Genomic DNA, 16455 nt, shown 5'->3' with positions numbered 1-16455 from the left:
TTTCTGATGATTTCTAAAGTGTGATAGAGAAAAAGGCAACAAAGAAGACTTTTTTTGACAAAGGTCAGAACTCCTGTTATGATGTAGATTTTTGAGGTGCACTCTAGGGGTGTGCGATATTGACAAAAAATTATATCTCGATATTTTATGGGATTTTATCGATAACGATAATTAGACGATCTTTTGCTGAGTGTGTTATTGTGCTGGTACCTTAAGGACTGCCGAAGACAGCTGACTCCTAATGTTTTTAATATTCTTCATATTCTGTGTGGTGGTCAGTTCATACTGATAGAAATTAATCTTTTCCAATAAGTTTAAACTGATTTTTGCATTTTATGGGCATTTTTACCTTTATAAAGCCATTTTTTCTAAAAGTGTCCATTATCTTTTGAGTCAAATTCTTACATTTAATCAGGGAATTAGAATAATAAGACATTTGGGCTGTTACCGAGCAAATTAAATCAACACAGAAGCTGCATTTGAAGTTGCATTTAGATGTATTTACACACATGTATTTTGTTTAATGCAAGACATGAATGCATTTAACCTGCAATTACAAATGCATAAATAATGTTTTGATATATGAAACATAAAACGTTGAATACTGATATTTGAAATGATTTAAAACATGAAAAAAAGAAAAAAGAAAGAAAAAAAATGAAATTTGAAATGAAAACCGCCAGCAGGTGGCAGTCTAATTAAGTCTCTTAATTAACTTATTGTTTATTGAATTCAATGTCACATTTGTAATCATGGTCATTTTTGGAGAAAACGGCACTCTTCGTGTGAAATTGAATAACTATATGAAGTGGTATAAATATATAAATTTTCTGCCATCATGTCTTGAATTTGTGATCATTCTAAATGCATTTGAATAGACTGAATCATGCAGTGAAAGAAAACACACTAAATGCACACACGCACTAGTCTAGACTTCACGTAATGTATGCGTGCGCTCTGTAGGGATGTTTTGAATGGTTTTTGCAAAATACTCGATAATGTCAAATCGCACATCGTTAAAACAACAATTACGATATTATCGCAGACGATATATATCGCACACCCCTAGTGCACTCTTGTCATAAATTAATCCATTACTTTTCCTACATAGATATTTTCCCAATGTTTTTGTGAAAAAATATTTAGGAGTCTTAAACCTTTCCAACGATATATAGTTTGTCATGATTAGATTAGGATTTAATTGTAATATAACGAAGTAAACTTAGGCGTCCCACAGAGGGGACGGGTGACAGTTAAAGGGTTAATATAATTATTAATTATAATTATTATATAATTATTATCTAAAACCAAATAATTAGATTACATTTATGCTATCCTTTAAAATAGTGTATACAAATATTTTGGGATATTTTTAATGAGCTTTTTTATGCATTTTTTATGCATATCTGCTCTGTCAAAATTTGGCAACTGGCTGCTGAGGGCAGTAAATACAGCAAGAATATTTTTCCCAAATATGTCTTTCTCAAAAAGTACTAAGCTGGAATTGTTCAACTCCTTCCAGCTTCCATTTCTAGTCGAAACTCTCTGTTGTCCCTAGATAAACTCTATGTTAAGTGTGCAGCTTGATCCATTTTGCGTGTGAATTCAGGTGGAGATGAAGAAGACAGGTGTCCTCCAATCTTTCTGTCTGAGTGTCCCACCTCGTCAAACCTCTGTCCTCCGCAGGGGTCCTCCTGACAGTGTGGCAGTATCAATGATTTCCTCAGCCTGGGTAACAAATGGGGCAGCCCTTGCTCCCTATGCCTTCTATCTAAAAAGTGAATTACCTCTCTAATATCCAGCCTGCTGAGCCGATCAATACAGCGCCTGAGGAACTGATGAGCGGTGACAGGTTTGGAAGCTTCCTCCATTCCCCTCTCGTTTTATCTGTTTTTCTTTCTTCTTCTGTCTTTATTCTATCTCTCTCACTTAAAAGTACTGGGCTGGTACCAGGTGTCAGTCGGTAATACCATGGTACTTTGATATACAGGCCATGGTCCTGAACAGGGTTGGGAGGGTTACTTTTAAAATGTATTCCATTACAGTTACAAATTGCTTCATTAAAAAGGTATTCAGTAACGTAATACAAGTACCACAATATAAAAGTAATGTAATCTGATTACTTTTGGATTACTTCAAGTTACATATGTAAATAAATTTTAAAAAAGCAATATCTAAGTACTTTTAATTAACTATGACTTTAAAATTAAAAGTAATAAAAACTATAGTAAAAACTATTTGAAACTATTAAAAATCGTCTCTTGTTTCACCATCTAGATATTACAGCCCGTATATTTATATAAAAGGCTATGCAGACATCTAGTGGCTTTACAGTTTAGCTATACAGCAGGCGGCTCACGTGAGTCAACATGTGTCAACAGAACCAGGAGCTAGAGCCCCGACTTTTTTACGCCCCTTGTGCCAGGCTTCGGGCCAATTTTCAAAGATGGTCCTCACTGCAGAGCACAAGATCCAGGGAGCGTGGTTGGATCCAGATTCAACTCATCCCACCTTACATATTCTTAAACCTACCTGTCTCCACCCCCTGATCCCTAAACCCACCCATCTCCATCCCTAAACTTACCAATCTCCACCCCCTAGATCTGGATCCAACCACGCCCCCTGGATCTTTTGTTCTGCAGTGAGGGGCTACTAGAGAGATATTTTCACGTCATAGTTCAGACGCGGGCCGGGCAAAGCACCAGCAAAAGTAATTACCATGAATGTGTCGGGGGGAAATAGTAAGGAGATATTTTTGTTAAGCGTTCCTGTTCAAGACGAGACGGCAGAAAGCGCATCATGTGTGTTTTCTTTATTTTATAAAAGCACAATGTTTTGTTGAAATTGTGAGTGCACACAAATAAAAGTAGACCCTTTACAGTTCCGAATGATGTATTACTCTTGCCTTTATGAGCAAAAATGACGGCGTATCCACTGAAAAAAATGCAAGTGATCGCGCCTCCATGTTCTGCAAAGCGCGCTTTAGCTTGCACTCTCCGCACAAACTATTGGATACAGCATACATTTATCTAGGTTTAACGTTTAAACATTGTTATATGCTTTAACTGTTTTATATCTATATATTTTATTTTAGGCAAGTCGTGATGATTTGAGAAGGCTAAATTGATCAAACATAGGCTCACTGTCTGCCGCTGACCGCTTGGTCGTTACTTTAAAAAGCAAAAACTTGTAACAAACAAAAAATGCTCCAAACGTTTTTCTAAATTAACTTAATTAAAAAACTAAACTACATATAATCACTTTTCCGTTACATACAAAACTGAACTATTTAAATAGCTGAAACAGTAGTAGGCCTATAAGCTGTTTTGGGAGAAGGGGGGAAAAAAAGTAACTCTGATAAGCTGTCGGACACAGCTTATATTCTTATATCTAGGGCCTATATTTGAGGCTCGTGCAGGGCTCTACCAGGAACTATGATGAAGCAGCGCTAAATATAGAGCGTTATGTCAAAATACTCATTTATTTAATTTTAAATTAAACAAATGTAATCCTGATAGTATTCCCACTTTTTACAAAATGTAACTGTAATCTGAATACTTCGTTTTTTGATGTAACTGTAACGGATTACAGTTACTAGATTTTTGTATCCCGATTACGTAACATGTTACATGTATTCCGTTACTCCCCAACCCTGGTCCTGAATAATTTTATTGATATACCATAGTATTTACATTGTATTCCTAGGTACTTCAAAGAATACCAAGGTACTTTTTTTCCATTACTCTCTAAGGCTTTGTTCACACAGCACTCAGTTCTCAGTTCTGATGTTTTTCAAGTATGATCTTCAAGACATACTGTCAGTAAATAATACTTTTATTCAGTAAGGATGCATTAAAGTGAGCCCAAAAATGAGTTCCCAATGACTTCCACTGTATGATCAGAAAGTGTAGTGGAAGTCAATGGGAACCAACGCAACTAACAAAACTAACATTTTTCTAAATGTCTTCTTTTGTGTTCCACAAAACAAAGAAAGTCATACAAGTTTGGAACGACATGAGGTTGAGGAAATGATGACAGAATGCATATGTAACACATGTGAAGCTCACATTTTACATTCTCCTTCTACCACATCTAAATCTTCTCAATTTGTTCATTTTAACTGCTATAACCAAGCTGCACCTTTTGACTTTCAGCTGCTCTGCCAGAATCCAGAATCGGTTCTAGCGAAGGCGTCGCGCTCTTTCCCTGACATTTCTACGAGTGGCGCGGGCGTGCTTCCCTCGAGTGCTAAATGTATAGTCATTGCACTGCAGCATTCATAAATATAAACAATCCTCCATCTGTTAACGCACATTTTGAAATGTCACATCTCGGTCTGTGACAGATGCATTTGCTTTCACTCCAAACAGTCTTCTCTCTCCGATGGGTGAGAAAAGAAGCCTGTCGATTAGCAACAGCTCCTTTTGAAGCATCACAGCAGCATGCACTATTATTTTAGGAGCTCCAAATGAATTCAGTTCTGCTAAACAGGCTAATTTCATGCTCGTATGCACAGACAAAACTCTTCCGCTGGCATAAAATGTTTGTTGTGCAGCATCTGGAAAATGAACACAATGGATGTCTGTGATGGGCCCTTGTTTACAAGGGGAGCTATATTAGAACCTAAGGCAGTGAGTGCCCTGAATCTCCTCCACGAGGTTTTTTTGTTTTATTCGTGACGCACATGCTCATTTCACACGAGAGCTGTTGCGCTCAAGGGAATGGAGGTATATGTTTCCTGTCTAACAGTTACATATTTGCTATTGACACTGTTCCAGAACCTTCCCACACAGGCAGTGTAAACATAAGTATCATACGTTTGCTCACAATGTGAAGAATATTCCAGGCAGCAAAGTTATGCAGACTTACACAATTTTAGCCAGATTCTATGGCATCTTCCTATATACCTTGCAGATAAGGCAATCCCATAATGCATTGCAACCAGCATGGTATTGTTGGCTATTCAGCCATACTTCCACATTAACCTGTGAGAGTTCCAGCCACCATTTACATTACACCATTTTTTTTCACCGTTATATTTATTGCTGACCTCCCAGTGTGTCAGTCTGCCGAGAGTAAACCTCCTTGTGAAGACAGCCAATTAGAGTGTGTGTAATGATCTGGACCCCTCTGCCGGTCCTGTGATCCTGTAATTGCTGTGACAATAACAGAGACTCCAGGACTCACTAGAGTGAGTGAGATCTGTATGACAAGCAGATGTCGTGCTCCACATGTCTTCTGATCTTTTCTACACCAGACACTTAAAGAGAAACTTGTAACCTGTAAGTGCCATATACCTCTAATATGGGATTTGAATATGATTCATCCCAAAATGTATAGATTTTTTTATTTATTAATGTATTAATAATAAATATAATATTACGCACTTGTGGTATTATAATATTAATATTATATTAATATTAATGTATTAAATAAATTATTTATTTATTTCCTTTTTTTAATATATTCATCATTTTACTATAATTAATTTAGTAATTAATTTACTACTAATAACAACAACAATAACATTAAATATATTACTTTAATTTATTCATGAGTGTATTCTTTTATATTACTGCTTTTATTTTTTGTTAATAAAATATATTTTATAAAAAATAAAAATTTAATTATTTATCATTATTATTGTTGTTGTTGTTGTTGCAGCTTTTAGAATGCTTTTAGAAAATGAATTGCAAAAAAAAAAAATAGAACAAAACATCTCAAATTTCCACTTTCTGAAACTTTCTGAAGCCACTTCTATTAGGCTTAGCCTGTCTAAATAAAAAAATTAAGTCTATCACTGGTAGTCTTAATCTTCCATTTTGTTCTGCCCCAGTCCAGATATCACTGTGCTAGCCTGAGGGAAATATTGTTGTAGCTCTCGCCTACAGAAACATATTTACTGATGGATAGATGATTGACAGTCATCCTGGGGCTGAGTCTTCCCATCTTGATCCCCTCCAAACGCCCTCTGATTGTTTTCCGACAGCAAACAATCCCTTATGATGGAGAATTATCCCAACACAACCACTGGGTTTTGTAAGCATAAATAAATAGCATGTGTAAGAAAACTAGTGTGACTTCAAAACAAAGGCCCCTTTTTTGTGAATGTACTGTCATCTATCTATCTATCTATCTATCTATCTATCTATCTATCTATCTATCTATCTATCTATCTATCCCTGTGTGTGTATATATAATCTTCAAGTTAATTTTAAATTTATTTTATTTTTGCATAGAACATGGCACAAACATGATCGATAGTAATTGCCTTAGCAAACACCACTAATTACCAGCAAATATTATGTCTTTTAATTCATTTCCTATGGCACTGGTAGACTGTTGTTCCAGCAGAAAGGTTTTTATTAGAAACCGCAGGGAGCATTCGGCGTGTCATAATTTCTCTGTGTGTGGATATGTTCCTTTATTCATCGAGTAAATCAAATCTCTCGTTTCTAGTGGAACAGCAGTGTTTTAGCTGTAGTCGGCCATACTCAATATGCTTGTCTTGAATTGCATTTCACAGCAAGACTGTACAAATATGGTCAAGCATAGTCTTGGGTCAACAAATATGAATCATGATTTGCTCCTTTGATCTGAATATGTTCATGAATTTTTATATATTGAACTTGCATGAGGTCGATGGACCCAGGCAATATTTTAAGAGAGCTCGCTGCAGGATGAAATATCCATCTTTGTTTGATTTGCATATACAGTGATTCAGTGTTAATCTTTTGTGAAACTACTGAAATTCTTGTTGCAGTTTAAGTATTATTTATTTATCATATATCATATTAATCATATATAAAAATGTACATATAGAATATTATATATAATAATAATTATCACATTGTATATAAAATTGTATTAATATTTTCAAATATATATATTTTTTTCAAATAAATGTACCCATGGAGAGAGACATCTTGCAAAAACATTAAACAATCTTTCCTACTCCAAACTTTTAAATTAATTATTATAATTTTACTGTTTTTAGACATTACATCACAACAGCATCAAGTGACAGGATCCTAAATACAGCATGTTCTTTGTTTTGATTGTGCCTAGCAGGACATCAGCTACATGCTTTCTGCCGTCCACCATCACTCACTGTAAAGCATGCTGGCACGTCAGCCCATAATTCCTGTTGAAATGTGGTCTCATCCATCTCCAGACACTGTCCTGACAACCCCTCACTGTCAGCCCTTCTTTCAGGCCGGCCGTGTTTCCCGGTGACTCCGGCACAGACTGAAGGAGAGTAATGGAGGAGTGTTTGTCTGCAGGACCCCTGCCGCTTTGCAGATTGAAATGCTGATGTGCTGAGCAGTCCGTCCTGTTATTTGACTGCTGATGGATCACGATTATACACTGGGCCGATGTTCATTACACCTGTTAGAGAGACAGGAAGCAACAGATTGGAAGAGTGAGGCAACATGTACATTTTATTCAGTGTTCTTCTCGTTCTGTGGAAGGAAATGCCTGTCCGACACATCTGGGGTCTGACTAGGCACAGGGATTTCAAACTTTTGATGTGACAAGATGATGATGAAGAAGAAATTAGCTACATAGACCATTTTTACTGCGTGAGAAAAAGAGTGCTATTATAAACACAACATGCTATTTACAAAATATATATTTTTTATTAAATATATTTTGCCATGCTGAAGCCAAAGCAAAATTATGAAAAATTAAATAAAACTTTGAATTACTGAAATAAATGAACTTTTCCACGACATTCTAATTTATTGAGATGCACCTGTATATATATATCAATTAATTCCTTCAAAAATTCAAAAAGTCTAGAGGTGTTTGTGTACTTTGTGGGCTTAGATGACAATTCAGTCAAAGCTGTGATTCATATTTTGCATCAAGATGGCCATTTATGTCCGTCATTGGAGCGTGATACATGTGTTTCTGAGGACAAACAAGGCTTTTTCCCAAAACTGCTATACAAGTGGTATTGATTTGGTGGAAACAAATCAATCCAACCATTCAGGTTCTTTGTATATGTTTTAATAAGAAGCGAGGGTGCACCAAGGCCTCGGTTTGTATTCTGCAGAACGAGTAGTGCTACGCCTCCCTCTAAGGAGGAGCAGGGCTTATTCAGGGAGAGTTATTCAGGAGCCTTTCAGATGACCAGTGTCATTCTCACGCTGAGATAGACACTGCAGTGTGCGGTTGGGCAAGTCTTCAACAAAACATCTGCCGTTAGTGTGCATTTTGAAATGGATTAAAAGTTCTTTATCACATCACCCACACTGGCTGGGCATACAGCGAAGCCATTTACGGAGGCGGCCGAGTGATTGATCCTCCAGCCGCCTTTAAGAAAACATAATGGGGACTGTGACTCGTGCCCCTCAGATGATTCACTCTGCCTCAGAAAACACTGGAGGCAAGTTTTCGACAAATGCTAAAAAGCTGCTTTTTTTAGTATGGATATTTAGTAGCAGGTATCTTTTTGTTCTTAAAAACGACTATATTTGGTTTTTTGTTTTTCTTTTAGTTTTTCTTTTTTTTCTAGAATTGACATATTTACTTTTTGAAAGTTTGGGCCAGAAATATTAAAGTAAAAATATGTATATTATTATATAAAAAATATTTTTTTATATATATCATTAACAAATAATAAAAAAACATTATCATTAGGCCTATATATTTTATAAATTATATATTTTTTCCTATATAAATTATATCTTGTTTATAAAAAAACATTATTATTATGTATTTTATATATATATATATAATTTAGTCAGTTTTTAGTGGTGCACTAGCATATAGATGACCTAAAATCGAAAAGATTTGGAATGAAAGTCAGAAAATTCTTATCTTTATTTCTTTAAGCACTTCTTAAGACTACTTCTAAGCTGTTTTTCTAAGCTTCAGGTTCCTACATGAGTAGCACGCTCAGTGCCAAGCTTCAACACTTGTAGGACCGGAAATCTGGCTTTAAAATGCATGATCTCTGCTCTTTAGAGGGATTTCTTGGAGCACTCGACTCGTACATCACGTTATGCAGGCATGCATCTGTAGGTGTGAGAGTTAGAGCTCTGTTTCTTTCTTTCTGCTTTGTGTCTAGGCTTGGCGTGTTTCTTAAGACTGATGGATTTGTTTGAATATGTTCTCTGCGTACTTGAAGCTCTGGCGAATAATCCTCCACTCGTGTAACTGGCATTCACTCAAATGACCCAGGATATTGCAAACACTTCAGTCGCCAGCGTGCAGATCATTAAGGCTGAAAAATGGCACACAAAAGTGAATTTGGGATTTGAGAAATGTGATTTCTTCCGCCACTTGATTGTGGAATTAATCTCATGCCACATTTATAAGTATGTGTTGGCTGGTTATTGCTCTGTGAGTCCCTTTGATGTCTCGAAATTAACCACATAAGAGCCACTTAAATAATTGCGCCTCGAAATTCAAACTGATTAATAATACAACAAAATACAAGCCCTTCAATGGCTGCTAGGAATCCCATTTCCAGTGTCAGACAACGTCTGACTTTTTAAATGTAGGGTGAATGTGTTACACTGATCGTGAGCCAGAATATATTATTATTTTAATATAAACAAATTAATGAAATCATAAATTTCTAGAGGTTAGAATGTGAGGCATCTCACTAGAGAGAAATGCCTTGCTCTCTTAGCTGTCAATAAATGAGAGTGGACTGGATTTAGCTTGATTAAAATATTCTGGAGGGCTTGTTATTTGACCCACATTGTTAAATAAGTCAGCATTCAGAGTATTACATCTCGTAAGCTTGAATACATAATTGAAATTACTCGATTGCCAGAAAATAGACTAACTTTACCATTTCTGAGGGGGGTTTTTTTGGGCCCTGGAGAAATTTTGACAATGCATTTTTCAGTTTCTTATAAACATATTAATGGCTAAAGTCTGATTACTGTATTCAGCACAAACTGTGCTACAGTAATATATAATCAGCATGTTTGTGCAAATTTGTATTTCTGAGAAAATGAGGTTTATGAGTGGTTAGTGAAAAACGAATTTTTTTTAAGTCGCTGATGATCTTTGGCGTTTGTTCTGAATATACTCATAGTTTTGGCACCATTCCACTCTTCTCTGCATTTCGGTGAAACAGAAACATAAACATTGATAACTGATTATTCAGAAACCATAAATATCACTTGAATGTAGGTAATGTTTAATAAAGCTTCTCTTCTGACTCATTCTTCTCTCCTGCAGGACACAGACCTGATTATGACCTTCAACATCTCCATGCATCGCTCCTGGTGGATGGAGAACGGCCCGGGGTGCAGGGTGACCCCAGTGACCCCTCCTCCCTCCTGGGCCCCGGAGGACCATCGCTACATCAGCATCGCCGGCTGTCTGTTGGAGTACCAGTATGTGGAGGTGGCCCACAGTTCCTTGCAGATTATCCTGGCTGTGAGTACAGTCTAATCCTTTACAGGCTTTTCTTTCCTTTTGCTGTGCTTGCGATTGCAGCTCCTGGTATTAAATATATATAGTCCTTTATTATGTGTCTCTTCTGATTGGTCGGTCGTGGAATTCTGAAGTGAAATATGGGTGTACAATGACAGCTAAACTGTATAATTGACTGTTTCCTCATGGATAAGAAGCTCTGGTTTAGAGTCAAATTCGGTAGGTGTCAGTGCAGTGCATTTGTTTTTGTCTATTTAAAACGTAACCAGTTGATTACACCAAGTCTGTAAATACTGGTTCAAGAAATGCTTCTGAATATGAGACACATCAAGAAGTTTGGCCAGGCTCCAGTGTTGATATTGCTTGAATGCAGGTTGTTAATAGGAGCTCAGCATGCTGCCTTCCTCCGAGTCTTTATTCTTTATCTCTTGCATTACCTGCGACACCTCCTTCTACCCCCCTCAACAGTCAGCGCCTCTAATGCAATAGTGAAATTAACTCCCTCAAACGTGGATACAGCAGTTCTCTGATTACAAGCCTGTACACGACTCTCCCTCTGCTTTCATTCTCATACACCGAAATCTAATTTATTGCAGTTTTTCCAATGCAACATGAAATTAGAATTGACCCTGTTGACTGCATGATTCATCAGTGCATGTTATTGAACTCTAATGTCCTTTGGTTTCTAACCAAAAGATTTTTGTTTTCTGTTGATGTAACCAAGGCCGTAGGGGCCAGGAAAAAAGTTAACCAATAATATCAGAGCCTACTTTTCATGATCCAACCAAATCCCAGTGGATGCAGTGAAGTCATACACGTTAGTTCGAGCTAAATATTATGTTTCATTAAAAAGGTATCACATCAAAAATGTAAAATGGGTAGTTGACATTAAATTTCAAGTAGTTTTTAAGTAGAGAGTTCTAGTTTCTACACCTCTACTTAACCTATTTTAAACTTTTTTTCTAATTCTCATGTACTTAGGTATTGTATTGTATTGTCGAGTTTTCATAGTTTCGTGTTTTATAGAGTTTTTAAAAGTTGTACAGTCATGTGAAAAAGAAAGAACACCCTGTTGAATTCCATGGTTTTCCATATCAGGACACAATATAAAATCATCTGGTCCTTGGCAGGGCTTAAAATTTGGAAAATAAAACCTCAGATGAATAAAAACGCATGACATATCACACGTTTCACTATTTATTTAGCAAAAATAAATTCAATATGGAAAAGCCATGTGTGACAAATTCAGGACACCCTATTATTCAGTTGCTTGTAGATCCACTTGTAGCAGCAATAACTTGAAGTAATCATTTTCTGTATGACTTTATCAGTCTCTCACATCGTTCTGGAGGAGTTTTGGCCCACTCTTCTTTGCAACATTGCTCCAGTTTAATGAGGTTTGTGGGCATTTGTTTATGCATGGCTTTCCCCAGCATTTCAGTCAGGATGAGGTCTAGACTTTGAATGGACTTTTGTAACACCTTGATTCTTTTTTAGCCGGTTTGTTGTAGATTTGCTGGTGTGCTTGGGATCATTGTCCTGTTGCATGACCCAATCTTGGCCAAGCTTTAGTTGTCGGAGGGATGGCCTCACATTTGACTCTGGAATACTTTGGTATACAGAGTTCATGGTCGACTCAATGACTGTGAGGTGCCCAGGTCCTGTGGCTACAAAACAAGCCCAAAATCTTGCTTTGGTCTTGTTTTGAAATCTTGATATGCTCTTTAGGTTTTCACCAAACGTGATGCTGTGCATTATGGCCAAACATCTCCACTTTGGTCTCATCTGTCCAAAGGACATTGTTCTAGAAGTCTTAGGGTTTGTTCAGATGCAGCTTCACAAACCTAAGCTATCCTGCCATGTTCTTTTTAGAGAGAAGAAGCTTTCTTCTGGCATCCCTTCCAAACATGCCATACTTGTCTGGTCTTTTTCTAATTGTACGGTCACAAACTTTATCATTTAACATGTTAACTGAGGCCTGTAGAGTCTGAGGTGTAGTTCTTGGGTTTTTTGCAATTTCTCAGAGTATTGTAGGGTCTGACCATGGGGTGAATTTCCTGGGACGTCCACTCCTGGCAAGATCGGTGTCTGTTTTGAATGTCTTCCACTTGTGAATAATCTTCCTCACTGTGGAATGATGGACTTCAAATTGTTTGGAAATGGCCGTATTATTCTTCCCAGATTGATGGTAGCAACAATTGCTTCTGTAAGATCATTGCTGATGTCTTTCCTCTTTGGCATTGTGTTGACACACACCTGAAGGCTCCAAACTGCCAAAAGTTCTGCTTTTAAAGAGCTGCTCACACCTGCTGAAGATCAGTTAATGAAAGGAATTTTGATTAGCAGTGCCTGACCATTACTTACCCTCTTAATTCCTATGTTAACAAGTAAGGGTGTCCTTAGTTTGTCACACATGATTTTTCCATTTTGGCCTAGTTTTTGTTAAATAAATAATGACGGAGTGTGATATGTCTTGTGTTGTTGTTCATCTGAGGTTTAATTGTCCAAATTTTAAGACCTGCCAAGGACCAGATGATTTTTTATTATGTCCTGATATGGAAAACCATGGAATTCAATAGGGTGTCCTTTCTTTTTCACATGAATGTATATATACAGTATATATGTAAGTATGTATATATATATATATCTTAAAAGGTCATTGTAATTAGTTAAATATATTATCCACATTTTATGTATTAATTATGTTTTTATTTAAATTTATATATTTTACATGATCATATTCATTTGTATATGACAATAAATTATTGTTATTATTATTATTATTACTACCACTACTACTTAGAATTAACCAAATTGTTTTAAAAATAGTTTTACATGAAGTAAGGAATGCCACTACACAGGAATTCCCAAAAGTATTTAATGACAATTACCAATACAATATATATGTTTCAAATCTTGATGTTAAAAATATAGTTGATGTGGTAATGATCATGTTATTTGTCAACTACCCAAATGCACTGCACATTTTATTTAAAGGCAACATTTGTAAACAATGTTTGGATACTGATGTCATGCTTTTTGCGCATAATATCTCAAGCAACATGAGTTGCGCTGTACACAAGAGCTTTTCTTTGCAATACTGGTATACCTTGTCAGGGGGACAGAAACTTTAATGGTGACCACCGGTGTCTCATAAAGAGCTGTAACAGAGCACAGGCAGGTATTGGCTCCATTCACCCCGGTATTTATAGACCTTCCTCTGTTACGACTGATGTTCCTGTGTAGATATTATACAGCGAATAGCAGAGGAGAAAGGCAGCTGCATGTCTGTGCAGACAGAGCGCCTGGTGGGAGCTTTTAGTGGCTTTGTGGTGCCCCTTCTCCAGAGAGGAGAGCAAGAACCGCTATTCCCTTATTGATGGCCTGATCTCTATTTTACTGCGGGAAGCTATGCGCAGTTTGGGGGCAGGGCTTTACACCCATAGGTAGATATAAAAAATTCCAGATTTCATTTTTTTCTCTCTCCGTTTCTTGTAATTACAGACCTGAAGCTCCTTGTTAGTTTGCTTGAGTATGAGATAATCCCAAGGCTGCTGAGGTGTTTTATAATGACTTCACACATGCCATGTAATTAAGCGTGTGTTGATGAAACAGATCTGAACGTGGCGCTGTGGAAATGACAATATTGAAGCACACCTGCTTCCCAAGGGAACTTCACCTTCTGACTGTATACCTGAGGGATTTTGTCTTCAGGTATTTTTAAACTGTTCCTTGTGATGAAGTACATGATATGAGAAGGTACTTTTAAGACTGCCAAAAAGCTTGTCTGAATAGATATCCTTTATTTTAGGGGAACGCTCTCTAAACGTAAAGGGAACATTGTAGTTACCTAAAGAAAACTTTCCTGGATAACCAAAAGAGAAAACTAATGTTCCCAGACAGTTTTTTGAACTAAAAATTGTTTACTGGGTATTTTGCAACAATGAAATTGAAATAAACAAATGATATAATTGAGACAGTTGATGAAATAGTAGGAGTATAGAGCTATGGAATGAATGTCGATGTCTTGGCCTTGGAATAATTTATTACAAAATGTTTAAGTTCATATTGAAAGCTTGAGAAAGTCGCCATTTGCCCTCCATTTAATTTCACTGCAAATAGTCTGTACTCTTAATATGAGCTTATAAAAGGTCATAGTAATTATAGAAATATATTTTCTACTTTTTTTTAATTAAACAAATTAAAATAATAATTATATATAATATTAATATTAATAATAACATTAATAAAAATAGAAATATAATAATTTTACATATAATAATATATTTGTATAATAATATTTATCATAACACAATCTGAATTCCCAAAAGAATTTCATGTCTGTTACTGAGTATTTTATAACAATGAAATAGAAATAAAAATTGATAGAAATGAGTCAGCTGATGAAACAGTAGGAGTATAGAGCTGTAGAATGAATGTGGATGTCTTGGAAGAATTTAATATAAAAATTTTCATATTAAAAGCTTAATAATTTAATTTCATTGCTGTCTAGGAGATATTAAAGAGATCTCATTTGTGATTTTTCTTTCTTATGGGTCACAAAGCACACTTTCATGTGCGGAATAAGAAATATCATTAGGGGCTGTCAGATATTATGTAGGAAACTGTTGAAGTCATTGCATGTTCAATAATGCTTAGACTTCTAAACACAGAAGCTGTTACAGTAGGTCAGTGTCAGGCGAACGCATGGTGCCAGGATCAATATGACAATGATTGAATTAAGCTCTCTCTGAAGCATTGAAGGGGACAAGACATATGTCTGTGTCAGCAGAAGTGCTGAGTCAAGTCCCACCGCTGGCTGCTGAGACTGTTTCTACGGAGTGTAAAACAATATCAAGGCCTGAAGTTTATTGCTAGCATTTTCTTCATGGGTGTCTCTGCGGAGATTCACAGTTTGGGTCGTTTCTTTGAACCCACCAAGCTGAGACAAGCTAACATTCTTGAATGTCCAATTTATTGAACTTTCTTTTTTATGGTTTTCATTGTTGTGACATGGAACATGTTTGTTCAGTAGTGCACAATATATGGATGGATATCAGTCCCGTACGGGCATTTACTAGAGATCTTTTTAAATGTATTTATCAGTGTTGAATATATAACCGCCGATATATTCGGGGGGGAAGTCGTGGCCTAATGGTTAGAGCGTCGGACTGTAGTGAATGTACAGCGCTCTCGTCCACCTTCAATACCACGACTGAGGTGCCCTTGAGCAAGGCACCGAACCCCCAACTGCTCCCCGGGCGCCGCAGCATAATTGGCTGCCCACTGCTCCAGGTGTGTTTTTCACGGTGTGTGTGTGTGTTCACTGCTGTGTGTGTGCACTTAGGATGGGTTAAATGCAGAGCACTAATTCCTAGTATGGGTCACCATACTTGGCCACATGTCACGTCACTTTTTTTTTTAAACTTTTTAAGATATTTGACAATTAACCGCTCAAGCTCATTTCCCCTATTTTTACATTTAGATTACTTTTGCATCATCTAATGCTCATTAAATCTTAATAAAACTAAACACAGTTAAATGTAATCTTTAGCAAATCTCAGTATGAATATCCATTTTTCATTATGCTGTGATGCCTGCGTTCACTTGTAGCAAACAGCAGATTTTAATTTATAGTGTTTTATTTTATATTTTTTGGACAAAATTGTATAGAATTGTAATATTAACCATTCATCTTTAATTGTGCATAGCAATAAAATAAATTTTTGCTATTATCCTTTTATGTTTTTGAAAAATTTACTAAATTTGAATATATTTTAAAATGTAATTTATTCCTGTGATGGCAAAGCTGAATTTTTAAAATCATTCTAATATGCTGATTTTGTGGTCAAGTAACATTTCTTATTATTATCAATACTGAAAACAGTTGTGCTGCTTAATATTTTTGTAGAAACAGTCATACATTGTATTTTAAATTAAATGCAATTTAATGCATCCTTGCTGAATAAAAGTAATTCATTTCAGCAACATCTCAGAGAAGAAATTCATAATTGGAGCTGGAAATATGTGCCAGTGCTGATTTGCCGCCTCACA

At 36.2% G+C, this 16455-nt stretch overlaps 1 protein-coding gene across 2 annotated transcripts in view; it reads left to right on the top strand.

The window, feature by feature from the left end:
• The window catches only part of LOC107598078 (sodium/potassium-transporting ATPase subunit beta-1-interacting protein 2), a 171949-nt gene that overhangs the window by 106968 nt on the left and 48526 nt on the right, over positions 1–16455 (top strand). For both annotated transcript variants that reach the window (XM_016289344.1, XM_016289345.1), the window contains exon 4: positions 10204–10404. In XM_016289344.1, coding sequence (XP_016144830.1) covers positions 10204–10404 — 201 coding nt within the window. The remainder of the gene's footprint in view (positions 1–10203; positions 10405–16455) is intronic.

Source organism: Sinocyclocheilus grahami, unplaced genomic scaffold, assembly GCF_001515645.1.
Source record: "Sinocyclocheilus grahami isolate Dianchi unplaced genomic scaffold, SAMN03320097.WGS_v1.1 scaffold244.1, whole genome shotgun sequence".
Taxonomy (NCBI): domain Eukaryota; kingdom Metazoa; phylum Chordata; class Actinopteri; order Cypriniformes; family Cyprinidae; genus Sinocyclocheilus; species Sinocyclocheilus grahami.
Note: the sequence above shows the minus strand (reverse complement) of the source record. Positions and strands in the feature narration are given on the sequence as shown.